We start from the raw sequence: 27831 nt of genomic DNA, 5'->3' as shown, positions 1-27831 counted from the left end.
TGTGTGTGTGTGTGTGTGTGTTGTGTGTGGTGTGTGTGTGTGTGTGGTGTGTGTGTTGTGTGTGGTGTGTTGTGTGGTGTGTGTTGTGTGTGTGGTGTGTGTGTGTTGTGTGTGTGTGTGTGTGTGTGGTGTGTGTGTGTGTGTGTGTGTGTGGTTGTGTGTGTGTGTGTGTGTGGTGTGTGTTTGTGTGTGTGTGTGTGGTGTGGTGTGTGTGTGTGTGTGTGTGTGGTGTGTGTGTGTGTGTGTGTGGTGTGTGTGTGTGTGTGTGTGTGTGGTGTGTGTGTGTGTGTGTGTCAGATTGTGGGGAATGGGAGTGAGCAGCAGCTCCAGAGAGAATTAGAGGATGTCCTCATGGACCCCTCGGTAGCCGACACTGGACTCAGGTCAGAAGCAGGAATGGAGACCCTCGGAGGAGAGGGCGACCGCGGCTCTGTTGCTACGACAGCGTCACCCGTAGCGCCGGGCTCTGACCCTCTGAGCGCTCCGCCACCCAAGCTGGAGATGGTGCTTCCTGTTCAGACGGCACAGGAGAGCGAGTTGAACGAGAGGTCGTACCGAGGTGAGGCATGATGGGACTTTTCTTATTCTACTTACTTGTGACTGACAAAGAGCTCACACAATGGCTCTTATCTTCAGCTTTATAGATGGGTTTCTAAGCCTTTCAGAGGAATATCACAGGATTCTAAATCATACAGAATACTTGAAGTCAGTCAACTTCTATCATTGCCTCTTTTTATATTTGTATCAGACACGTTTTTTTTGCCATTTCTGTCATCTTATTGTCTCCTTCTTTCAGTTGTTGCCTGAATTTCAGTGATAAATATGAATGTTTATCTCACCTATCTCCCCTCTACACATTCACTGTCTAATTCACCTGATTTCTACTTTGCACAAGGCAACTATGCCTTTCTCAGCAGAAAATAATATTGATGTTTGCCATGAAATCATAATGGAATTCATAAAGTAATCAGATTTCTTTCTATCCTTTCACCTTTTTCCACCCCTCCCTACACCCTGCCCCTCTGCAGCAGATGAATCCTCATCAGAGGGCAGTCCTAGCAGTCCCATCCCAGATGAAGACAGCGTTGTGTTCAGCCAGCTGACATATCTGGGCTGTGCCTCGGTCAACGCCCCCCGCAGTGAGTTGGAGGCCCTCCGTATGATGAGTATCCTCAGAGGGCAGTGCCAACTCCCCCTGGACGTCACACTGTCTGTGCCAGGCGTGTCTGAAGGCACTGTCAGGTACGGAGAACGTACAGATTATTGGATTCAGTTCTACAGTGGGATGTAACATACACAAACAATATGCATATCTTATTGCGTATTAAATGTTTGATTGGTTGTCATATGCACATTATCAGAGGTGTCATGATATTGATTCTAAACCAAAAAAAACGATTAAAATGAGCTTTACATTTCAAAGCAAAATCAAAAATAGTATAGGTAATTCTCCAAATGTTGTTTCCTCTTTGTCTCTGGAGAAAACAAATCTGAAGAAATGCGAACAAATCCTGGGCTTGAAATCCAAACTTAAATAGAATCCTGGATTTTGGGAATGTATGTAATCTACAGCTTCTATTAAGGCATCAAACAGATATATTTGTTATTGATTTTCTAAAAGGTTGCTGGACCCCAACACCAGTACAGAGATCGCCAACTACCCGATATACAAGATTCTGTTCTGTGTGCGCGGCCATGATGGCACACCAGAGAGCGACTGCTTTGCCTTCACTGAGAGCCACTTCAACGCCGAGATCTTCAGGATCCACGTGTTCCGCTGCCAAATCCATGAAGCGGTGAGTATTCGGTCATTAATGAATTGATATTTGTAATTTTAGTTTAACTATGGTTACTGACGACACATTTAATGGATAGGTTGACAATTTCAAAAGTCAACAAAACTTTAGCGAAACTTCGGAATGCATTTTTGCACAAAATGACGACAGTGGCCTACATCACTTCCATTACAAGTGAAAGTAAGGGAACTTATGAACATCTGGGGCGGTAACAGATAGCAAAACCTGAACAAACCTTTATCACTAAACCACAATTTATTAACCAATGTTACTGCTATACCAATATTGAACCAAAGGGGGCGCAAAAGCTCCTCTTATAAATGCACTGCTCCTCATCTCATATGCCACTTTTTGTTTCACACCGTTTCTGTCTCCACCACACATGCACATTTACACAAGTACACACTCATATTGTCAGCAGGATTCTGCCTGACCTTGTGGTTGAATGTTGATCTCCCTCCAGCCTGTTCCCCGGGGTTCAGCGGCATTCTGGGAGCTTCGTCAGTGCTCCCTGAGGGATTATGTCAGGCACTGCACTGCTGCGCTGCAATGCCCATGTACCGCCACACACAAACACCAAAGTACACACAATCCCTCCAGCTAACTTAAATGGGAGAAGATGAGCCATTGCTTATAAACAGTAGGCTCACTAGAGATATAAAGGAAGGGGATAGTGATTCGAGTCTTGAAACTGGGTTAAAGTTATGCTTCAGTGTTCAGTGACCTGATTTCTCACTCATGGTAACACACATGCTCACACTAAAACACTAATGCATATACACACACACACACACACACACACACACACACACACACACACACACACACACACACACACACACACACACACACACACACACACACCACACACACACACACAAACCCACACTCTTCTAATCCCCTAGTGATTCAATTCGTTACTTGGAAACCGGGCATCTCTGTCTTCGTCTCTCTCTCTCCCATCTCTTCCTCTTCCTCACGCCCTCCTCTTCCTTCCAAACCCCAGCCACACACCAAATGCAGAATGTTTAACCGTTTTCTTTGGAAGGGGCACTTTCATTGGAACTATTAAACAGGAGTTAGCCAGCCAGCTGGTTTCCTGCTTTTTCAGAAAAAAGGATGCCCTAGTCATTTGTCTCAATTTAGCTTCAAAGCCATTGTTTAAAAAACGTGTAAGACTTTGCAATGCGCTGTGTTTATTCAATCATTTCATCACCGATCTGTACTGAGCTGACCTTCTGGCAGAACATCACAGCTGTACTAAAACTATTTATGGCCTTGTTCACCCAGCTGTCTCATTTGTGCTTTAAGCAATTGACCCCATTACTTAATGAAATTGTAAAGAGCATCTGATTACTTTTTCCCCCTAATTTCAAAAATATGACCATTTTGGAAAGAGAAATGAGATACTTCAGACAAATAATGTCCTTCTCTCATCATGTATTTTTAGAATTCTTAACATGTACGCAGAAATATCCTTTCCTAAGCAGATTTGTGGGTTTTGGAGCTGAACTGTTCGTACACAAAGCAAACAACCTCCTCATTCTTACTCTTCCTTTGGGCCGGACCTCCAAGACAGACCCCAAAGCTAGTTTCTAAGAATTCACAGTTTTCTGCTGGTGATGGTGATGAAGATCCCCACTGACTTCCATTTTTTGCCTATAAATGTGCTGCTAATCTAATAGATTTATTTCACTCACTCATTTAAATCAAATGTCAAGTGTCTACTTTACAAAGAGGAACCAATGGTTTCCCTTTGTTAGAAAAGAAGCACCCGATATAACAAGATTTGTCAAGTTTAAGGGCACTTTTTTAGAAACGGCGGAAACTGTTCACTTTAACTAGCATTAATCAGAACCATACAAAACAACAATTATCGTGTTTTTAATAACATCATTTCATACAGAGGGTGACCCCCTCTAACTCCACTTATCTAGCCCCTTGTTGTTTTTCAATAAACAACCCCCTGGGATGTCCTAACATCCTTCTACTGCAGCGGGAACAAAACAAAGGCTTTTTTGTTGGAGATGTTAGAAGCTGCTTTATACTCTGGCCTTGGGAAAATCTAAGAAAAGCTGTTATGTATTAATAACAGCAGTTTCCCCACATCATCTCTCAGTCACTAACCCCCCAAACTCTGCTATTTAATAGAATTAGAGATGATCAGGGATCCTATTCTGGGAAACAATCTTTTTGCAATCATGTCTGTAAAGTAATAGTCAATAATCATGTGAGTGGAAAAGCATTTCCGTAAATGTCAGTAAGGAAATAATTACTACCAAGATGCTGCTGTTGACTACAGTTGATTAAAGCCAGGGATGCTTATTTAAACTAACACTTTTGTTGATTATTGCTAATATATGTACTATTAGCTGTCCTCATTATACTGCCTTAATGTTGTCTTAAACCTTTTGTGTGTGTTCCTCCTGCAGGTGAGCAGGATACTGTACAGTTTTGCCACGGCGTTTCGGCGCTCAGCGAAGAAGGCGGTTCTTTCCTCTCAGCAGCCGGCGCCGCTCACGCCTGACAGCGACTTGTTTACCTTCACCGTCAGCCAGGAAATCAGAGAGGATGATGGCAAGGGTACTTTCAGGTGAGACAATACGGTCAATTATGTAGATGTTCTGAGCATGGAATCATCATTTATGATGGTTACGAAGTGGTGTAAATTGTCTTAATGCACATGGAGTTGCACAAAGGTGTGGAAACATAATTAAACCGTTTTCAGTTACAGAACTCATGATAAACCTTTTAGGGGTGTAATGTTAGGGAAAAAAACATGAAATAGAGTAACTCTTAAATGATGAAAAGAACACAGAGGAACAGAGAAGAAAGATAAAAGCTAGGGAGTCCTTTGTGTCTCACAGTAGACGGACATTCTGTCCTTACAGATTAAAATCACAATCTTTTTCTCACATTGATAAGAGCTCACGCAGTTTGTGTGTTTGCTCTATTCAGCTCATCTTCCCTGACTTTTTCTTTTTTGGTTTCCCCGTTCTGAGTCACTTCTGTGTTTTCACAAACAGCCCTAGATACTCTTAGTTGGAAACAAAACAAGCAAAATTAGGCCTGTGGTTACATTTAACTGGCACATATTTCCTCCTCATTAGCTGTAGGTTGATTATTTTTAGTGCGCTGACTTCCAAGCAAACAACTCTCACATGCAAGCACACATTGACTCTTTTTGGGTGGAAGAATTTATTTGTAGAAGTAAAGCGTAAAAAGTATTCTCTATAGAAACTGTATTTAGTATAATATCTGGAAAAGCAGAAGTATCATAATTTGTTTTAAGAATATTGTTTAATAGGGTGTTGCCAATCCAATGTATCTGCAGTGAGAGAATCTGGGGTAAAACCGTGACGTAGTTGAATAGTTGACCATGCTGTACATTAACTATTCACACAAAGGCACATTTCTGTGATCTGAGCACTGCCTAAAATTCGTCAGGAACAAAAAAAATACCTGGAACACTGCCAGGTTCCAAATGTTAACAATAGATTTCAAATTGATTTATGGATATTTTTCCACTGAAAAAATCGTCGTGCTTAAGGTACTCAAGTGTTTCCTCATAAGTGTATTCACAAGAAGGTTTGGGGAATGTTGAATACTGTTTCTGTCTCAAATCTGGTTTATATCCTGCTCCTAAAGGTGGGGTATGTAATTTATTTCAGAAACACTTTTTGTTATATTCCATGGAATGCTCTTAACATCCCGATAGCAATTAATATATTAAATGCTTTGACAATAAATACATTAAAATATTTCATCTGTGGAAGCCGTAACACTGTAAAAAGCACGACCAATCATTTGAGCCAGCCCGGCTAAAATAACTGGATGGCCTACCTGCCTGTCAGCCTTCCATCTGTGCACAAACTTATCTCGTGCCCTCATTGGTCATGTGCGCGTTTGTGTGTGTTGGAGGAGGGGCTCTGTAAGGAAGTGGCAGATTTGTTCTGGCTGTGTATTTTCAAATTCCAGCACACTCGAGCTGGTTTCTCCAAAATTACCTACCCCACCTTTAAAGCAGAGTATGTTTAGAAATGGCCCTTATTCCCATGTTTACTATTAGTAAAGTACATGGGTTTACTCTAAATATGAGTCAATGTCTTTAGTTATTTTCCCTGTTTGAGTAATAATTGCTACATTTCATTAGTAAAAGTTGTCCAGCTGGAGAAACATGAAACTGCAGGATTATTATTTCCCTTTATATTCATCTGTGATCAAATATGACCTAAAATGACTTTAATTTCATTAGCTCTCTTAAATGATAATGAATCTTCCTTACTGTGTCATTTCAAACCATCACTGTGTCTGCTGCATCATTTAGGAATAATTATGTCACATGTATCTCTCTTCTTTCTATTAATGATCTTTTATTTTCTTCTTTCACATATGTAGTGCTGTAGCAAAGGACAAGGACAAGCAGAGCTTCAAGCTGCGTGCAGGAATGGACAAGAAAATTGTCATTTATGTCCAACAAACCTGCAATAAAGAACTGGCCATTGAAAGGTAAAATAAAGCACAAACACATCACTTTGGTGCATCCTTAGAGGAACTGGTTTAAAGTTTTGTTCTCATTAACCAAGTCAACATCTGTTGTAAAGACAGCACTGCTTTCAGGAAACCTGTTCTGAAGTACAACAAGAACGACAGATATGAGTTTTAACGACAAAAGCATGCAGAAGAGATTTGATATAGATGAATGTTAACCCAAGGGAATGCAGAAAATGACTTAAAACATGTCACTTAGGCATTCTCCTGAAAGATAAATGTCTAAGGAAAGAATCTATCTTACGTTTGTCAGACTAACTGAGATTCCTGTATTTGCGTTAAGTTGAGATGTGTCAGCTTAAAACACGGCCAGACATTCACAAGAAAGCAATCAGTCATCTTTAATTGATAAACACACACCGGTGAACATTTGTTACATCCGTCTGTCGGCCTGCGTCAGGTTTTAAGTGTTCCGGCACAGTTTTAAGACTGTGATTGATTTGAGTCTGTCCCAGAGGCTCCTCATTTTCCATGGTTTGATCAATCTGCTGAAGTGTAAACATTCCATCACCTTTTTAGCAGACTTCCATTTTCACGGTGGTTTGTTATTGTTAGATGAGCCCAGAGAAAGGTGAGGATTGAAGCGCTGTGTTTAATATTCTCGATGTTCTGGTCTTCGTTACAGGACCAGCGCAGGAAGCTATTTGCGGTAACATGTGATGTTTTTCAACTGGTCGTACTCTATAGAGGGATTTATTGTTCTGTGTCTGGCTCTCGCTCTGTTTTTTTTCCTTTTTTTCTTATGTAATCCTATTCATAACACTTTTTCTTCTCTCTCCTTGTCATGTGTGTGTTGTGTGCTTTCATGTGTGCCCCTTCCAGGTGTTTCGGTCTCCTGCTCAGCCCTGGGAAAAATGTGAAGAACAGCGACATGCACCTGCTAGATCTGGTGGGTAACCGTGTATATGTGTGTGTATGTGTGTCATTTTGTGTTTGCGTGTGTTTGCAAACTAACTAACTTCTTCCGACTGGTGCCCCTTCAGGAGTCGATGGGAAAGAGTTCCGATGGGAAGTCTTACATCATCACAGGAAGTTGGAACCCCAACACGCCTCAGTTCCAGCCTGTGAATGAGGAAACGCCCAAAGGTGACAGCCAAAGAAATGTAGAAAATTCACATAAAACAGATTTTTTTTAAAAAGTTATTATTTTCATGGTTTGTTGGCTCATTGGCTAATTCGTTTTTTTATTGAAACATGTTTTTACACAGATATTTGACTTATTTCTAAGTCCCAAAATTCAAACAAATCCTCAAATCAAGCTGTTAAAGAGCAATTTATGGACAGTGAACTGAAATAATTGCCATCCCTGTTAATAAGTCAAATATAGAAGCTACAATATTTGAACAGGTCACGTATAAATATATCTGAAAAAATAATAAGGACAACCAAATGACTTAGTACTTTGTAACATACTCGTCCCTCGCGCCATACAACATGCACCGCCATTTCCTTTTCATACACAGTGTTCCCAATAATCACACAGTTGTTTCAATATGAATTTGTTATTGATGGTGAAAAGAAGAGAATCATCCACTGGGGATAAACATTTTGACTATTTCTTTTTACCAGACAAATTCATGTACATGACGACAGCAGTGGACCTGGTGATCACAGAGGTGGAGGAGCCGGTGCGCTTCCTGCTGGAGACGAGGGTCAGAGTCTGCTCCCCAAATGACCGGCTGTTCTGGCCCTTCAGCAAGCGCAACTACACTGAGACCTTCTACCTTAAACTACGACAGGTATGTCAGGTCGTGGCACGATTTTCCATTCCAACGTCTCTGTGACTTACACCAAATATCTGCTCTGACCTAAAGTATTTCAAAGCAAACCGTGGGCTGAGATTGTGTTATATTTGAAAAAAAGAATGAAAAAGCACTGTATATTTTTACCATTAGGATCTCTTGACACTTTCTTCTGGAGTTTATCTGATGTCTCTGTAATGCATTTCTTTTCAGATGGAGCGTAAGGAGCGTAAGAGTCCTGCCTCTGACACACTTTATGAGGTGGTGAGTTTGGAGAGCGAGACAGAAAGGGAGAGACGGAAGACCACGGCGAGTCCCGACATCATGCCCACAGGTACCACGGTCCCTTCTCCACCTGAGGATGATGAAGAGGAAGGTGATTGGAAACCATCCTACTCAAGTCACTTCTTCTGGGATTATTTTTTATATTAAAGACACACAAAAGCAAAGATAGCAAATTATTTAAAAACGCACTCCATATAGCAACGGGTATACTTTGCTTTTACAAACCATATGGAAATATTCTTTGCAAACACAGGAACCACAGAAGAAGTCTGACTATAAGAACCATATGAAAAGGGTTTGAAGATTTAAAACCCTCAATCACTTAACTGGCAAGATAATGCAAACAATTTACTTTTGTACCCGGTAATGATGAGCCATTGTGCTGCCCTCATCAGCATTGACCTCAGGAAGAAGCACCTCCAAAACACAATGATAAAGTAGAAGCATGCAACCCAGCTGAATTATGCTTCCTCTATTTTGCGCTCTCCATTAACATACATATCCTGACCTGATGACTGATAAGAAAAATAAGAACTCTATCCCATGGGCCTGAACCAGATTTAGACTTGAGTTAGAATCCTGTGGGAGATCAGATGCTGTGTTAGGGAACTGTTTGTGCTGTATCTTCACAAAGTACAGCAGTTGTGTGTGTGTGTGTGTGTGTGTGTGTGTGTGTGTGTGTGTGTGTGTGGTGTGTGTGTGTGTGTGTGTGTGTGTGTGTGTGTGTGTGTGTGTGTGTGTGTGTGTGTGTGTGTGTTGTGGTGTGTGTGTGGTGTGTGTGTTGTGTGTGTGTGTGTGTGTGTGTGTGTGTGTGTGTGTGTGTGTGTTGTGTGTGTGGTGTGTGCGTGTGTGTGTGTGTGTGTGTGTGTGTGTGTGTGTGTGTGTGTGTTGTGTGTGTGTGTGTGTGCTGTGTGTGTGGTGTGTGTGTGTGTGTTGTGTGTGTGTGTGTGTGTGTGTGTGTGTGTTTCTGTGATTGTGTGTTTCTGTGATTGTGTGTGTGTGTTTCTGTGATTGTGGGAGACAGAGAACATAATTGAGGTATGTTTTGTATCCGTTCTTATCGGTTGGCTGCTTGGTACAGTATGAGCTCTCTATGTGGACGGCATGTCCATTGAATGCTCCAAGCCTGTTTTTGTTATTATTGAATTGAATACCAGCGTACATACAGTATAAATAGTCCCCTAATAAATACCCTTTTCAGCAGACCCTAAAATGTCCATAGGATATAAAATCCCACACTTAGGTACAGTATATGTGGTTAAGCAGATACAACATGGTTAATAAAGAGAGTTGTTTTTCAAGATGAATGTTATTATAGCTGCAGCTCAGATCAAACAAAAAATACATGATTACACAACTTCCAATCAGAAACCCAGCCTGTGATATACAAATTGAATTACACATCTTCAAATAAGTGGATTTTGTACATTTATGAATCATCTTAAACAAATCTCTCTGAATGAAGTCCTTAATACCTTAATTATGTAATGTCACATGCATCCACTCTGGTTAATTGTATCACATTTGGAAAAGTAAAAGGACAAATATAAACATGTAAGAATTTAAAAGGAGAATAATGGATGTCTCTTCCTGTCTGTACTTCCTGTGTTTTCCAGATAATGATGAGCCGTTACTCAGCGGCTCAGGTGACGTCTCCAAGGAGTGTGCAGAGAAAATACTGGAGACCTGGGGGGACTTGTTAACAAAGTGGTAAGACTTTGTTCAAATTGTTGTTCTTCCTCTTCTATTGATTGCACACAGACACACATTTATTTTTGTATGCTTGGTTTCCCTTATGTGATAGAAGGAGCAGCTCGAAGGAGTCCTTGATTAGCAGCGTATTAAGATGACTACCCTCTTCCATTTCTGCATTTATCTTATAGTCAAACACTTGGGCTGAACTGAAGTAAAACTGCCAGAAACAATGGTATCTTCAATGTAATTATACTTATTAATAATAACATATTTTGAAGGTGTTTACAATGTTGTTTGATGAAGCCCAAAGTTGAAATGGGGCTATTTGTCTCAGTTCTCTGACAAAACATAATACCTACATACAAATAGGAATCATAAGACTATCCTTTCATAATACCAGGCTTTGTGCAAGTGATTGGTGACTTAAGTTTGTGTGAGCCAGAGTGTGTGCTGTGGCATTGTGGGATGCAGCGCTCAGGGAGCACAGAGAGGCAAATCACAGAAAGCCCTTTACAATCTTATGCCCCTAAGGACCAGGCCTGGCATTACTTACGTCACATGCACTCACACACACATGCAAGTACACCCACGTACACAGTATACTTTTGTTCCCTTTCTTAGTCCCAAGATAAAATGCCACGTATTGCATAACCTGGCGCTCGGAAACAAATAAACCAAGCAAACTCAGAAAATAGAGAGATAAAATAAGAAAGTCGGGGAAAGTGAAAGAATAATCAGGGATTCAGGGGATTTCTGTCAACTCAAGTCAGGAGAGAGATGTCAGTTAGATACTGTGCCTCCTCTTCATGGCAGATACTTGAGTACATTTTAATTTGCACACGGTATAAATCAATCTCTGAGATGGAGTGTTTTGCCTTCAGCTTCAGCATTTCAATGTGAAGATGAGGAAGGAAGGAAGGCATCAAATTGTGCCTCTGTGTTTTTCTGTTGTAATTCTCTAATCACTTATTGTCTTCTATTGTCTATTGTTTTCCTTTCTTGCTAAAAATAGTGCAAAACTAATGTAGAAGTGTCAGAGGAAAAAATGTGGGGTAATAAAGTTGAGAAAGGATTTTCGGGACACATAAAGTATCACATTGTTTCTGTCAAAAATAGCACATTTTAAAACAGTGCCATTTGAGTGTTTGATTGATAACATCCCCTGGTGGGAAGTAGGGAAGAACTTTTGAAAGACCTCTATGCCTGTAAATCCTTATACATGTCGTTTTAGGTGATACAATCCAGCAGGACACCCGTGGAGATGATTATGGTCCATTTAGTCGAAATGAAGGGTCATTGACAACTTTGTTTTTGGTAGATTTGATAGGCAGGTGTGCCCACAAACATTGCAGCCTGTGACATTAAATGTGTATCATTTGAAAAACAATGGTTCATCTCTCCTCTCCTCTTTTCTCTTTTAGGCATTTGAACTTATCAGTGCGTCCCAGGCAGCTGCCAGCTTTGGTGCGGAGCGGCATCCCTGAGGCGCTCCGTGGGGAGGTGTGGCAGCTCCTGGCAGGCTGCCATAATAATGACCACCAGGTTGAAGAGTACCGCACTCTCATCACAAAGGTAAGACCACGCAAAAGTATTGTCTTTGTGAAGATGGCTGCGACATACTAAAGTCCCATGATCCTCTAATGTTGGTGTAAACTGTCCTTCGAGATGATGACTCATACACCAGCTCCCATCATTTAAGGATGCATCAGAGCGAGGTGCGCACTTTTTGATTATTTCCAAATTGGTCAAAGCAGAAGCCATCACTGAGATAGATTTGTAAAGCTTTTATAGGTTGGACTTGTCTGTTTTTGCGTTTTGATCTCTTATTAATTTCTTGTTTGTGTTGTTTTGTGCTAGGAGGAGCACATGTGTTTCTGTTTTTGTCCTCTGTGCTTTTCAAAAGTGCACCTCAGGGGCCCCTGATGGCCCTGTTTCATGAGTTTATCTCTCATGTGCTATCTACTTGTGATGCTAGCCACTGTCAGGTCATGCCAGCTGATGACCTTGGGCGTTATGCAAGTCAAAGGTTTATGCAAGGAAACATTTCTTGTGTATAAATGTTACTTTTAAAACTCGTCATCCTCAACTTCTTACAAAAACTCAATACTTTTGTGGAAGAAGACACACACTCTCTAAGAGAAACCTAGAGTCATATTTCATGAGGTTTGATTTAAAAAGGATTCAGAAACGTGCTTTTTTTTGCTAAACACAATGTCAGCTCTGAAATGAGCATAATCATAATTGTTTTAATTATTATGATTCACTGCATATGGGGTTATTTTCAGTTTTGTCACAGCTGCTTGGCCTTCTTATTACCTTAGAATCAGAATCAAGTTTATTGCCAGGTACGTTTACACATACAAGGAATTTGCTTTGGGGTCTGGTTGTGCGAACATAAACAATTCTAAGAAAATACATTTGAAGAACATATTTAGCATTAAAAAAGAATAATAAAGACAATTATTTACACCAAATGAATCTTAAAATATACAAAGAACCTTAAAGGCTAAACAACTAAAACACTTAGGACAATGAATATATGGCAACATATGGCAAACTACAGTGAATTCTATTTTAAAGTGGAGAACCTCTGCCTATTGTTCTTTTCTGCAGACCTGTGTCTGTGTGTTTAGTCAGAAATAACAACTAGTGTTTCAGTTTGTTGCTGTTTCAGTTTCATTACTGTGTGCCTGTGTAGGTCTCTCTGTGCGGCCATGTGTTTTGATGGTTTCCCCCCCCGCCCTGCGTGCTGAGAACAGTGTGTTGGTCTGTCATTTTTTGTTCTCGCTGCAGCTTTGTCCACTGTTCTTATGTAAAGGCAACATCCCCGGGCAGCTAGCTGGGTCCCAGGTGGTGACAAGATGTTGGTCTTGCCCTTTCCTCCCTTCTCCTCCCCTCTGCTCTTCTCCCCCACTCTCTTTTTCTTCGGTGACCATTTTTCCCTCCCATTTCCTTTACTCTCTTGCTCTTTTCCTTTCTCTCCTTTCGTCACCTCTCTTTTTTTTTGCTTTACATCTCTCTCTGGCATGTGACCTTGGAAACATTTTGATATTAAAAGTTTAAAAAAAGACTCAAATTGAAGTTTAAATCAAAATAGCGTGGGAGCCACGTTATGAACATGGAGAGTATGTAGGGAATCTCACTTTCACTCAATTCATGGCAACAATAACAACGGATCACAATGCCACTGTATTGATAGCAACCATTGGACAGAAAGTTGGATAGGAATTTATTGCAGAAGTAGTAAAGCATTCCAGGTTTCAGCCAACCAACACACAGAGAAAAGTGTAACCCGTGCAGCTTTATCTGCCTCTGACAGACAGATTTGCGTGTTTATTTAGTCTCCGCTGAGCAAGACGGTGGCAAAGGTAGCCAAGAACAGTTAAAGGACAGCAAGAGGATTCATCTTATTCAGCACAATGAGGAATGCACAGCGTAAAATGTGTATTGATCAAATAGAACTAAGACACAAAAAGACTTTATACAAACAATTAAACATGTTGAATAGAGTATTGAAACACATTGCATAATTGTACTCAACATTATGAGTGTTAATTAGGAAATAATTAAATTAATTAACGTTGGTATTGTTCCTGGTAGGAATGCTTATCTTCTCATGTGCTCTTCTCAGCGCTGTTTTAAAAATGTGCACACATCCATACTCATGTGCCAGCTCCTAATTAGTTTGGTGTGCTTTCTGTATTCAGCCTCGGTGTGTGTGTGTGTGTGTGTGTGTGTGTTGTGTGTGTGTGGGTGTGTGTGTGGTGTGGTGGTGTGTGTGTGTGTGGTGTGTGTGTGGTGTGTGGTGTGTGTGTGTGTGTGTGTGTGTGTGTGTGTGTGTTGTGTGTGTGTGTGTGTGTGTGTGTTGTGTGTGGTTGTGTAGTGTGTGTAGGTGTGTGTGTTGTGTGTGTGTGTGTTTGTGTGTGTGTGTGTGTGCTGTTGTGTCGTGTGTGTGGTGTGTGTGTGGTGTGTGTGTGTGGTGTGTTGTGTGTGTGTGTTAGTGTGGTGTGTGGTGTGTGTGTGTGGTGTGTGTGTTGGTGTGTGTGTGTGTGTGTGTGTGTGTGTGTGTGTGCATCATGTCCTAGCCCTCTTTTGTGCCCTATCCTTGTCTGGACATGGTGTTCACCCACACATCTGAATGCAGGGCATTGATGGACATTTAACCGATCCTTTCCCGGTGAACCCCTAATCATTTGGTATGAGGGTCCCTGCTGCTGCATACGGGAAGTACCAGTCCAGATTTGGCATCAGCTCCATCAGATAAACTGAGCATACAGGCTTACTAAGTCTGTTAAACGAATAATGTTCATTTTAAAAGCAACGTGACACAACGGCAGGAAACACTTTTTTGGTTGCCCGATGCCCACCATGCAACAGTCAGCATTTTATATCAGCATAATCTTATTTACCAGTAAAGTGTTGAATAACGTTCAAAGGAATAGACACTGTGTGAGTGTTATGTGACTAACTTGTAGTTAAGTGGCAATAGTAGGACGGTGTAAAAGGGCTGAAGAAATGTGGGTTTTTAATGTATATTTCTGTGTACGATCGTATCGTATGTTGAGATTGTTTAGAGAGATTGAGAGTAAGCTTGTTGCATCAGTAATAGGAATACAGCTCAAGCAGATAGCAGTTGAGCGGGCGACGATGTACTTATGACCTTGAATGCTGATTCACCATTTTAGCTCATAATCAGTATAGTTGGTAACCATTGTTCTTAAATATGTAATCCTGCACAACATCACAACCGTTTGATCCATAGAATTTCCAAAAAAAGGGAAAAATGTCCATCACTGTTTCTTCTTAGTCTAATAATACAGTGTCAGATGATATAAAACAGATACAATCAGGAATTCTCTATTTCCTGTTATTTTTGCATTTATAATGACTTTTTATTAATAGATATCTTTATTGAACAAGGAACATGCATAAAAATACATTAATTTCAAAAAGAGAAGAGCTGCTATATGCTTGATGATGGTGTTGTGTTATAAGGTTACTTACTGCATCACATTCAAAGGTATCTTACCTGCAGCTGGGCAGACTGTAATGTCTCTAAAGATGTGTGTATTTGAGCATACACACATACAAATAAGTGTAGACACAAACGTGATGAGATAAACACAGGCCAGAGCCCCTGAACTGCTTCGCCAGCGTCATGTAGAGAGCAAAACAAATGCTCATATCTATCTATCTGTCTGCCCGTCTCTGTCTGACCCACAACATGACCTGTATGCCTGCCCCCCTGTCTATCTGTCTGTCTTTATTACCGTTAGTATTTGTGTGCGCCTCACTCTGACTTCTACCTAGACCTGTTTGTGCTCCTGTCCACTTGTGTGTATCATCTGCTTGTTCATTTTGTGTTTTGTCTGCTTGCCTCTTTCTAGCCCCTCTCCTGTCTTGTCTTTTCATTTTGATGTGTCAGCTTGTTCTTTGTGTGCCTGTCTGTCTCTCTGTCCCATACAGTGTAGGTTTATGTGTGCATTGGTGTTCGGCTAAAATGGAAATTCTTTTAGATGATTTTGTACCCTAGGTTGAAGCCGGTTTCCCAAATTAGAAATTACAGTGAATGCCAGAAGGAAGAATTATTTTGAATGTCAACATGCTGGCATCTTATTAGAGTAATGTTTTCGTCTGCGATTATGCAACAACTGTCATCCCCACCCTTACATGATGTTGGCATTTATTTCCTAGCCCCAGGCTCACAGTAGAGACCACAGAGATAAACACTAATCCTCAGATATTAATGATAGTTCATTAGCTCTCCATTTCTTTGACATTCTTTACATTTCTATTCCTATCAGGCAATTCTCAGATAAGATATGTCACCAGCTTCATTCCATATTTGTTTATGTTATATAATAATAATAATGGATTTAATTTGTTAGCGCTTTTACAGGTGCTCAAAGACGCTTTACATATATAGTGAAGAGAAAATAAAAGAAAAGAAAGGAACAACAAATAAATATATAGTTAAAGTTAAAGTCAAATAATACAAAAACAATCACACATTAAAAGCCAGATTGAAGAGGTGAGTTTTTGTACGTTTTTTGAAGGTGGTGAGGTCAGTGCGGTCTCTGATGGGTTGGGGGAGTGAGTTCCAGAGGGAGGGGGCAGCGACGGAGAAGGCTCTGTCCCCCCAGGTCCGGTGATTGGTGCGGGTGGAGATGGATAGGAGGTTGGCTTCTAATGAGCGGAGGCAGCGGGAAGGAGTGTGGTGGTGCAGCAGGTCTGTGAGGTAGGGGGGGGGGCTGATTGTTGAGGGCTTTGTGAGTAATGAGGAGGACTTTGAAGTCGATTCTTTGACAGACGGGGAGCCAGTGGAGGTTCTGGAGGACAGGAGTGATGTGGTCTCGGGAGCGGGTGTGGTCTCGGGAGCGGGTGTGGGTGAGGAGGCGGGCAGCAGAGTTCTGGATATGTTGGAGTTTATTGAGGAGGTTGGATGGTATGCCGTAGAGGACATATCACACTGACTTCCTTTTATTATATTTATATAAACAACAACATCAGGATTATAAGTAACGTGATGTTGGATGTGAATCAGATAGCAGTCAACTAGTATGGCAGTTATTCTTTTAATGGTGTTTTCCTTTGTTTACAGAACAGCAAATGTTTTTCATGACTCAGATGTGCTCAGCCTGGCATGCAGGTGACAGAGCATCTCCATTCCTCCTCGTTCTCACAGCTTCCTTTTATTTTCGCTGATTTATTCTTGTATTACTTTTCCTCTTTTCACCTTTGATTGGCTTTATGTTAGCTTTCAGGCCCTTCCTCGTCCCTTTCTCCTATCCTCCTCTTCTTCCAAGCTTTCCGTGGTACTGTCATCTATTTTTAGCTCCACGTGTGATGGGCTGAGGACGTGCGTGAAAGCATGGGAGTGTGTTTGGATGCAGGGAGGAAGGTGCAGGCTGGTGTGTGTGTGTGTGTGTGTTTTGGTCTCCATCACGCTGCACCAAATTGCCCTGCTCGAGACGCACTGCTGTCTTCAGGAAGCCATTAGGATGAGGATGTAGCGGCACTAAATCTGGAAGAGATTACCATACACTTAAGTTTCTTATTTTAACACAGGATTCTGAGTAATTAAATGTAATCAGCACATCATATGATCTAAAAATAACCCAGTTGGTGCTTATTCCAGCACATATTCAGTAAGCTCTTTACAGAAGGGCTGAAGGCAACTTCCTAGCGTAACCTTTTTAAGAGAATTTAATAAGAATTGTTCAACAGAGCCCTTTACAGACCTGCAATGAAAAGCTAGTTGTTGATGTTTCTGGAAGAGAGATTAAAAGATGTCTGATGAGGTCATGCTACAGTGGTATGACTGACTTAGTGGAAACAACTATCTTGATAAGTGGAGGCACAGCATCTGCTGATGCGTGCAAAATCAGGAGCAGGTGCACATCTGTTAAAGGCTCTCAGGCCAAATAGACAGAAGGACGCGTGCGCACACACACACACATATACACACACACACACACACACACACACACACACACACACACACACACACACACACAACAACACACACACACACACACACACACACACACACACATACATACACACACACACACACACACATACATAACATACATACACACACACACACACACACACACACACATACATACATACATACATACACACACACACACATACATACATACATACACACACACATACACACACATACATACATACATACATACATACATACATAACATACACACACACACACACACACATTCAATATTCTTGTATAAATGCAATCTGAGAATATTTGGATCTTGTCTGTTCTTTTATTACAGATAGCACATTGGCTCTGGTACAACCATAAGAATACTTTTGTGAGAAATGAAATAGTCGTCAGTTTGATTTGTATATTTTAAGTTTGCGTGCAGTTGTATCAACATGGAGTTGCAAAGTTAAACAGAAAAACACATCTGAAAAACCCCTAGAGGAAACTAGAGCATGTGTACAGTTATACATTATATCAGTAATAAAAGTAGACACGTTTGTAAGAATATGCTTAATCATATTTACGTAATGCAGGGAAAGCAATATGCACCATTTTACAGTAATAATGTTTACGCTTAACTGGAACTAGACGAATGCACCTTGGCAATATCATATTTATTACGCTGTGGCGTTTTTTACCCGAGCAATCTTATATGGTTTATTTTTTATTTTATCTTATCTCTGTATTTAATCTTATTTTTTCTTCTCTAGTTTTAAAAATATGTTCATATGTAAAGCAATGCATTCCGTAAGTTATACTCAAAGTGGCCTTAGAAAGTGTTAATATTAACATCACTATATTTGTGTTACTTATCTAAAGGTTGCTAAACTTTCTCCATCAAACTGCTCCTTGGTTTGCCGTTTGCACCTAGAAGGCAGACCCAGTTACTAATTGAATAATTAGTTGCTGCGTTATTGAATCATCTGCTAATTAAACACGGTCTGTGGGCGCAAATTGAATTATTTGTTCTGCTTTCATGTTTTTTCATCTGTCTCTCAAGTATTTTTATTATGTATTATTATTATCAGTAGATTACAAAAATAAGAATAGATTAATTAGAAAACCAGAGCAAACATCTTGATGGATGCTCTCACAAGAAGTTGAAAGATTATCTGTTAAAACCTCTTAAGCACGGCGGTCCCCCCAGAGACTGTGTCTCAGGGCTTCTTAACATTTATGAAACTATTAATGTGTAGCACCAGATTAACGGGAAGAATCTCAGCTAACTGAAGATATGAACCATTTTTACCAAAACAAAACACAAGGGTAATACCAAGCCTCTGAAGCGAAAAAATGCTAACGCACTTTAGCACATAACTCAAAATAAAGATACCCTTATTACTTATCGAAACTGCACATACAATATATCCGATTAAAGCTGAGACTCCACAGATTATTTAAATATTACGTTTATTTAACCTTTGCGCAGCATTAAGCACATACTGTATGTATCATGGTCAACATGCTGCTGCCAAGATGCAAAGCGACAGTGGGACACACTGTCCTGTACTGTATATCCTTGGTTTACAATTAGATTAATAATATAAATATTTCCTGCAAGTTATTGTTTCCCTGGAAAACAAATACAATGCACTATAGAAAGACAATGTCCATTCTTACAGCTCAAAATGCCCTCTGGGAATGAGTCTGTGGACAGCTAGGTTTACACTGAATGTTGCTTATTTAAACAGTGTGACACCGCGTGTTTGAATCCTGATTATGAGAGACACTGGCATTAAAAAGAAAAACGGGGACGGGTGAGAGGGTGGGGGAAGGAGGAAAGCCTCGTGCCCTTGCAGTTGATCATTGGTTAGAGCCACAGGGAAGGGGAGGGGCCTCAGTGCCACTGTTTCTGTAGAGAGAGGCAGAGGGAATGAGAAAGAGTGAGAGAGGCAGCAAAGGAGGATAGATGAACACAGGGGGGGGGTTCAAGCATCGGTATGCCTGCCTACCTCATTTCCAGTCCAGACATAGTTCCTGGTCCTCCGGATAGAAAAATCAGCTGAGGTGTGTTTGTATGTGTGTGTGTGTGTGCGTATTTTAAACATCAGTCACCCCGCACACAGCCTTCATCCTCTCAGCTCACGGCATTCTGCTGTGATCTTACTGCAAGAGGACCAGACAGAAACTGAGACAAGAACAAGCGGACATGGAAGAGTGCTGAAAAGAAGGTAAAGGAGAGGCAAGAAACAAGAGGAAAAGAAGAAGAGGAAACAGGAAGAAGTAGCAGGAGGACAGCATAAAAAGGACATATCATGCTAAATATCTGTTATCCTCAATTCCTTTACGCTGCACATTACGCAACAATGTCTTCTCACTGGAAGCTGTGATTCTGTGGACTAAAGACAGATAAGAGAGAGCTTCAATCTGTGCTTCTGCAGCTGCAGCAGATGTTGAGGACATCCTTGACTTTATAGGGAGCGGAGGCATTTCGAGCGTGGACTGGAATTCCTTTAAACAAAGTCACATTTCGTCCTAGATATTTTCCTTTGTATGCCTTCAGCTGGGAAGTTTGCTCTACCAAGAAAAGAAGGAATACACATGTTTGTTTTTGTGCGTTAATCTGTTTTTCGCTGGTGATTTCTGTATCTTTGTATAAAACCACCAAGGACAAGCCCAGGGGCTGCTTCACCTTTTCCCGTCCTTTTTCATCCCTCCTGCATTAGAAATGGCAGATGGCATCAATGTCTTTATGGAACCGCAGCATGGAGCTTTTTGTATGGACTGAAATCGCTCTGCTTAGTTATAGAGGGTTATTTGGTTCATCGCACCCTTAAAGGGCCCCTCAGCAACGTATTCCTGCCCAAGATGATGAATTACTCCCTGGATCCACTGAACCAAAGCTCTACTGACCCGTCAAACTTATCTGCTCCCTTCTGCCTGCTGGAGATAGGCTATTCCCAAATTTTCACCGTCTGCCTCCTTGAAGTCTCTATCATATGTTTGCTCACTGTTCTTATTATATGTGGTAACCTTGTGGTGATGTTTGTGTTTCACTGTGCACCCTTGCTTAGCCAGCACACCACTAGTGCTTTCATCCAGACCATGGCATACGCTGATCTGCTGGTGGGGGTCAGCTGCCTGTACCCCTCCCTATCCCTGCTCCATCACCTCCAGGGCCTCGACCCCAAACTCACCTGCCAGGTGTTCGGCTACATGGTGTCTGTTTTAAAATCGGTTTCAATGGTGTCGTTAGCGTGTGTGAGTGTAGACCGCTACGTTGCCATCACACAACCTCTGACTTATGCGTCTCTCGTGACACCGTGTCGAGTGCGATGCTGCATCGTGCTGATATGGTTGTACTCTGCTCTGGTGTTTCTCCCGTCTTTTCTCGGGTGGGGGAAGCCCGGATACCATGGTGATGTGGTGGAGTGGTGCGCAGTTGAGTGGAAGACTAGCCCGGCTTTCACCACCTTTATCGTTGCACTGCTCTACGCCCCGGCTGCCCTCACCGTTTGCTTCACCTACGCCAACATCTTCAAGATCTGCCGACAGCACACCCGGGAGATCAGCGAGCGCCACGCCCGTTACCGACCCCAACAGCTGCAGGGTCCAGGACTGATTGTTGGATCTGCGGTCAAAGACAACAGCGCAGTAGGGCACTTGCCACAATTGTCTGAACCACAAAAATCCCAACCCCAGTATCAGCAGCCCACATCAACATACCCGGACAAGCGATACGCTATGGTACTGTTCCGCATTACCAGCGTGTTTTACATCCTATGGTTGCCCTACATCCTCTACTTTCTGTTGGAGAGTGCTGGGATCTACCACCACCCTGCAGCCTCATTCCTAACCACATGGCTTGCCATCAGCAACAGCTTCTGTAACTGTCTCATCTACAGCCTCTCCAACTCTGCTTTCCGGAAGGGCCTCAAACGCCTCTGCTCCTTCTGTTTACATGGCAGTGGTCGTGGCTTTGGGACTGGGAACACCAAAAAAGCTTTTGTGGGTTCTGTAGAAAAGGGATGTGGAGTTCCCGGGTATGGATACGGTCATGGGGAAATAAGTATCGGCACAACATGTCATGTGTAGGGCACACCGAGAGGAAGCCTGAGTGTTGGCATTTGAACTTTTGAACGATGTGATTGCTGTAAAATGTCTCTTCTTTAAGCTTAAAGTGGAGTGAAACGATGAAAGGAGGCGTTGATCTGCCACTGCTGTTTCTGTCGCATTTGGAGGTTACGCAGGCATCCTTTCTGTGCACGCCACAGCTGGCAAACACAAAGAAAGGGAGTCGAGAGCAGAGCACTGAAGTAGAAAAGGCCTTAATAGCCTTGCAAGGTGTTTTAAAATGGCCAAGAAAACCCAGTGTGCTGTACTGTGTATGGACAGAGGTTATGGATGGAAGGGGTTGGAAAGGAAGAGAAAAATCTGTCAAAAACCAATGGAGAAAAAACTATTTTGAGGTTGAACATTTTCTTTGAAGTGAATCCTTAACTTATTTTGCCAAAAACTTTCCAAGAAAGGTTTGCTGAAAATCTCTGTGAAACCCAATAAGTAGCACAGTATGTTAAATGCAAAAAAAGAGATGAATGCAAACATAAAAACAGTTGACTGCTGTGTTTTTTTAAGTGATGTCCCGAGGTGAACTGCCAATAGCAAGCTCCTAAAATATTTTTGTACATGCTCTCTGACTCAGTATCTATACACTAAAAGTAGTCCAACAGTGTCTGTGTAACGTGTTTTTGTTTTGTGTCTTGTTTACTGAAGGGCTGAGCCTAGTCAGTCGAAAAAAAATGAATAGAAAGAATGGAGGTCTAGACCCTGTGCATGTGTCATTTTCCAAACTGATTATGGCAACTTCATGACATCTATCCTTCAACTTGAATAAGATAATATTTCAGAGAGTGTTCTGATAGTCTGTCTTTACCCTGCTACCCAGTTTATACTGCTGTTCAGTTGTCAAAAAGTTATATTTCCAGTGAATTCATCCTTTAATTAATACGTCAAATCGTTGTCAGTTTTAATTTGTCTTTCCTCATTAATTTAATCAAAAAGATTCCACAACAACAATAACCAAAATGTAATCCATGTGAGATTCATTACATTATGTTTTAGTGGCTTTTGAAAAGAAAATCTAGTTGTTGTAATCCCCCAAAGGTTTAAATACAACTAGATCTAACCTAGCATCCACAGTTAGCCATTATAATAGTTTCTGCATCTATCAAACCGTAGCGCTGAAAGCACGATGAAGAACTAATCTGGCTGCTCAGTTTTGTTCTATTTGAAGTTGTTTTTAGATATTTCTCAACTGCATCTAACCAAATGGCTGGCAGTGCTCCAGGTGTGTTGTGCTGCATTGTGGCTGGGTGAATCATTTTCCCGTACACGAACACAGGCGATTCAAATGTACACAGAACAGACAAACGGTCCATTCACTCTGCCAGAGGGCCAAGCAGTGGTTAAACTATGACCTCTGTACAGCACCATGAAGATGAACTGACCCTCATATCCCTGGTGTTCAGTAGCATGTGTGTTTGTGTGTGTGTGTACACAAGTGTCTATGTGCACGTCCATGTGTTGTAGTTTATCCCTTGTCCCCATGTGAAATGTTGTGCGTGGTTCTCATTCTTATCTGTACATACTGTGTCATAAAATTGTGAATAATGATTCCTACTTTGAACCATGGAGACTCATGTCACAGTTTATTTAGGTGCAGATAATCCAATTTAATCCATTGTATGTAATCTACCAAAGACATTTTGATAGATACTCTAGGATGATATCTGAATTTAGTAGAATAAACGTTTTTTTTTTTACACAAATTAGGTCCACTGCACTGTGTTGGCTCAGTGACGCCTTGCGTGCACTTTCTCAGTATACATTGATATATTGTTGCCTTGATATACAAACAAAATGACCGGGGAACGTTTTTTCCTTATTTCTTGGGAGGGCTTAATATGTATACGTGCGACTGTTCTTAGAAATTGAAATGTCCTTGGAAACAAAATGAAAATATACATTAGCCAGCCTCGTTTCCACGCTCAGTAAAAAATAGCATGACCACCATTGGTTGTGTAAAATTAAAGTCATTTTTAAATATTCACTGTTACACCAGCTGCCCTTTAAAAAAAATCTTTACAATCATTGTTTCTTCTGTAAACTTAAAAAAAAAAACCCACTTTTTTTCACGTGTGTGCATTTTAATTTATTTGTTTGTGTGTGCATTTTTCTGTACAGTATGACTGTGTGTGCTAAATGCGACCATTGGCTGAAGTGGACTGTTAACGGTGTTTAAGCAAGGGTGCTAACAGAGTTCCCCTGCTTAAAAAGCTTCCCTCACTTTCCTCCAGTATACTGTATTTTGTGAGTTTATGTAAGTATAATGGCAGTAAATCCACATGTTGTCTTTAAATGTTATGGCTGTCACCTGTGAAGCATTGCTACGTATTGTAATTATTCTTATTTGTATCACTTTTGTTCAGAAAAGGTGTGTGCAAAAAAGCATGTACAGAAATGGCGTATTGAATGTCTTGATTGTGAAACTACAGAAATTAATTTTTGTAAAATTGAGGTCGAACATGCGGATGTTGTGGAGTAGGTTTAGTAGAGTATTGTTATAATAATTGAAGCTGTGTCTTTATTTAGATACACTTTATTTTACTTGGACAATTTCTACTAAGATGTTGAACTATTGTACAAACAGATTACTTTGAATATGAGGTTCACCACTAAAGATGTATAATTTCCCACAGCTGTTAATGGTACAATACCCAAGAAATGTGCAAGATGTAGGGCAAAGGGTCTCGAGAAACACTTGTGCCAGAACATGCAGCATTAGCCTTCACACACACGCATTCCCTTTCTCCTGTGGGAAAACAATCGGCTCTCACGGGAACAACACTCTGGTAATGGCTGTGTCAAGTTTCAGTGCAATGTTGGGTAGGATTAGAGATTAAATAGAGAAAATAGTCATGATAGGGAGCAACTATGAGTGAGTGCGTACTACCAATTATCAGTGATACTCAGTAGATAACATGAACACCATCTGCAGATAGGGTTTTTCAGGTTTGAAAGTATAAATATAATTATCCATTATTGTGTTTTCAGAGTCCTTATATTATGTACTGTTGTTTATTTTAATTGTAGGCCCTTTAAAAGTTTGAGGATTGCTGCTGCTTCTTAATCTTCCTCTTCTGGCATCGTATCGGTTTGCAAACAGCTTTAGTTGCAGTTCCACTCAGGCTACCCAGATGTGCATCTGTCTGAGGAACAAGCACACTCCTTAACTATGAAATCCGATTCGAGGTGCACATTTGTATCAAGAACATGTTGTTCTCTCAGAAAAATATCTTATTTAATTACCAACACCATGATTTAAACTAACTGAACGCTGGTTGTTTATTGTATCTTAGACCATTACCCTGAACTGGGTCCACAGTCTCACTCTTATAGTGCACTTTAACACACATTCCCACAAAACTGTATTTTCTTATCTTATTTTTAAATTAGTATTGGACATTTTTTTCTTTGTGTTTTTGTAAGGCTCTAAATAGGCCACAGATTACCCCCACTAAAGTCTGACTCATGACCCAGCTGTTCTGTGTAACAGATTATTATCACATTAAGACAAACTGACCACTGTAACAAAATCCTGTTCTGGAAATATCCAAAAGATGCAGAAATGTCCCTTTGTGTTTTTCCTCCACACTGGTAATGCTCACAACAATGGAGCTTTTGTACATTTCAGATTGAGAAAGTTAAGCCATTACTCTGTTAGATGATAAACCATATCATGTGTCATGCTTCAGGGGTGTTGCATTTGTAAGGTTTTTGTAAAATGTATGCTTTTTATAGTTGGAGAATGTTTGGGTAATGCAAAGGTTATATGTTGCTGTCTCTATGAAAAAATTTCTAATTACATGATCCTTTGTAGGTGACAAGCCTATATGAAATTATAAGATGTACATATTGTGTATCTGTACTGAGAAAATAAATGTAATGTTATGTCAATGTATTCAAACGTACTTCTTCCTCTTGCTACAAACACAGGTATTAGGCACCATTTTCTTTTATTATCAGATTCTCTAGCCTCCCTCAGGTGAATTGCCATAAGTAACCTCGACTGAAGTACGTTAACAAACATGCTTTTGCACAGTTATATTTAGTGAGGGGGAATGCTTGGCTAAACACAGCTGGCTGAAGATCAAGTAGTGTTGTTCTTAAGAAAAGCACTGCATTTACCCAGAATTTCCAATTATTGCCAAAAGGTTTTTCTGTATCGGTACAGATAAGAATAAATTGTTTCAATGTTAACCTGCAGTAACTGTATTATAGCAGCACCATATTTGTGCAGGCGGTTTTTATGCTGAATTTGCGTGCTGACGAAGCTGCTGTGGGAACTGTTGGTGACCTGGATTGGAAAGTACTACCATGAGAGAATGCAGGCCATTGTAGTTTTGTCATTGTGTGTAGCAGGTGCTGTTGTCATTACAATTTACATTACGTCTTCCTCTCTGAGCCCTGTCCTGATCAGGAACATATTCTGCATGCTCTCCTTGTGATGGAGCAGCATACCAGCTCGCAAATGGCTCAAAAAGTAGGGCATGAGACAGACGATTAAGATTTAATGATATATGACGTTTAGGTAAAGAGCGGCTCTATGGGTAGCTGGAGCTCCGTCCGTTGCAAATTATTCTCGAGGACAGACTGAAGAAATGACTGAATTAATATAATTTGTACTTTCTTTACTAAAATAACAGCTCAAAATTGTTTTTGGTGACACCATCTGGCAAGGATGTACTTAATTATTCATTACAAAGCATTTGTTACTGTCACATTCGCTATTTCTTCTATAATTTAAGGTTGAATTAAGTGATAAAATCAAAGTACATCACTCAGGCTGGTGTGTTGGGGAGGTTTGTATCGAGCTTGATAAATATCACCCCGTGTTCTCTTGGCATCTCAGCGGGGTCCTTTAGGAGCAAAGTAAGAATAACAGAATGACATGTCAAGCTATTGTGTTGAGTCAGAGAAAATCAGGGACATAAACAATGGAGGGCTAGCTACTCAGCCTTCCCACGGAAGCCCTGCACCGGTACTTTATTCCTAGCTTTAGAAACACACACACTAACGCACACACACTTGCTCTGCCATTTTTGGTTTCCCCCACAGTAAAGACTACTTTCTTATTGTATCTCTGTAAGAAGACAATTTTTTGTTCCTTGACCTGCAATCAGTTTATAGGTGTTCTTTGATTTAGCTGCTGTACTACTCTTGACAGTTACGTATCATTAACAGTAAACCGTGCTTTGACGCATCAAAATTGGTTGTTCGGTTAGTTTGTTTTTTGGGCTAGCGTATCTGCCACCATATTTTAGGTTGAATATAATGAAAATAGAGGGAACTTTTTTTAGACTGATAGCTTGGGGCTCAGCATGACATGTCTCTTCACCGCAATAACCATTAAGTCTTGTATTGTAATATCAACATTAATTAAAAAACATAACTTTAACTTTAGGCATATTCCTTTAATGGGATGTCATTAAACAATTAATGTCAGACTCTCCATTTGACAAGTCTGTCTTCTTGTTTTACTTCGTAGTGTAGGAATAGCTACTTTTCCCTCCATTTTATCAAGCTTTCCCCATATGAAATGATTTGTAGTACAGACAATAGAAACATCCTCTCTCTAAAATGTAGTCTCCTGTCACAGACTACATTTTCTAAAGCCGAAAAACAATGACAAACATAAACTGCCTATACTTGATTTTCATGTGTTTGAATATAACTTAAAGCTTAATTCATATGTATGTTATTATCTCTGTCATCAACTGTGTTCTTTATACATTTCCTAATGGGACTAATAAAGGTTTTCTTATTTTGATTCTGATATACATTTCCTCAGAGATACTTATCTTCTCCCATTCTCTCTTTCTCGTAATGGCTGGAGTTTGCTGTCACGCTTCCTATACAGTGGACATGTTTTCTCTGCCCTCTCACGCTACCCTCTACCAAACCTCGCTTTAACTGAATGAACAGACAGACAGAAGGGAAGCTAATTGGCTATTATGCCAGAGGTCTTTGTACATGCTCTCAGCACTTCAGATAAGTATGGCTAAGTGGTGCTTGTTTAACATGGATCCTTATCATTACTGAGAGACTGTGGCCCAGAGTAATGAGCAGCTCTTCACACTGGACGCAGTACCAGAGAAGTAACATTTCTCATTGTTTTTGATGGTTTTGGTTAATTGCAACTAATCGATTAATCAAATCATAATGTCAGCTGTAGTACATTTAG

At 40.6% G+C, this 27831-nt stretch overlaps 2 protein-coding genes across 2 annotated transcripts in view; both read left to right on the top strand.

Moving 5' to 3' along the window:
* Nucleotides 1-297: 297 nt before the first annotated feature.
* The window catches only part of LOC117534068 (rab GTPase-activating protein 1), a gene marked incomplete at its 5' end in the record, with an annotated part of 52123 nt that continues 24589 nt past the window's right edge, over nucleotides 298-27831 (top strand). The window contains 11 exon segments of the mRNA XM_034198103.1: nucleotides 298-559; nucleotides 1029-1242; nucleotides 1622-1796; nucleotides 4229-4389; nucleotides 6195-6305; nucleotides 7170-7236; nucleotides 7331-7433; nucleotides 7917-8086; nucleotides 8303-8465; nucleotides 9991-10084; nucleotides 11491-11641. Coding sequence (XP_034053994.1) covers nucleotides 352-559; nucleotides 1029-1242; nucleotides 1622-1796; nucleotides 4229-4389; nucleotides 6195-6305; nucleotides 7170-7236; nucleotides 7331-7433; nucleotides 7917-8086; nucleotides 8303-8465; nucleotides 9991-10084; nucleotides 11491-11641 — 1617 coding nt within the window.
* On the top strand, nucleotides 19473-25534 carry LOC117534069 (probable G-protein coupled receptor 21). The gene has a single exon (XM_034198104.1). It carries the CDS (start codon nucleotides 20397-20399, stop codon nucleotides 21621-21623), a length of 1227 nt encoding a protein of 408 aa, XP_034053995.1. The 5' UTR covers nucleotides 19473-20396; the 3' UTR covers nucleotides 21624-25534.

The sequence above is a fragment of the Gymnodraco acuticeps genome, unplaced genomic scaffold (genome assembly GCF_902827175.1).
Source record: "Gymnodraco acuticeps unplaced genomic scaffold, fGymAcu1.1, whole genome shotgun sequence".
In the NCBI taxonomy this organism is placed as follows: Eukaryota; Metazoa; Chordata; class Actinopteri; order Perciformes; family Bathydraconidae; genus Gymnodraco; species Gymnodraco acuticeps.
This window is presented reverse-complemented; position numbering and strand designations above follow the sequence as displayed.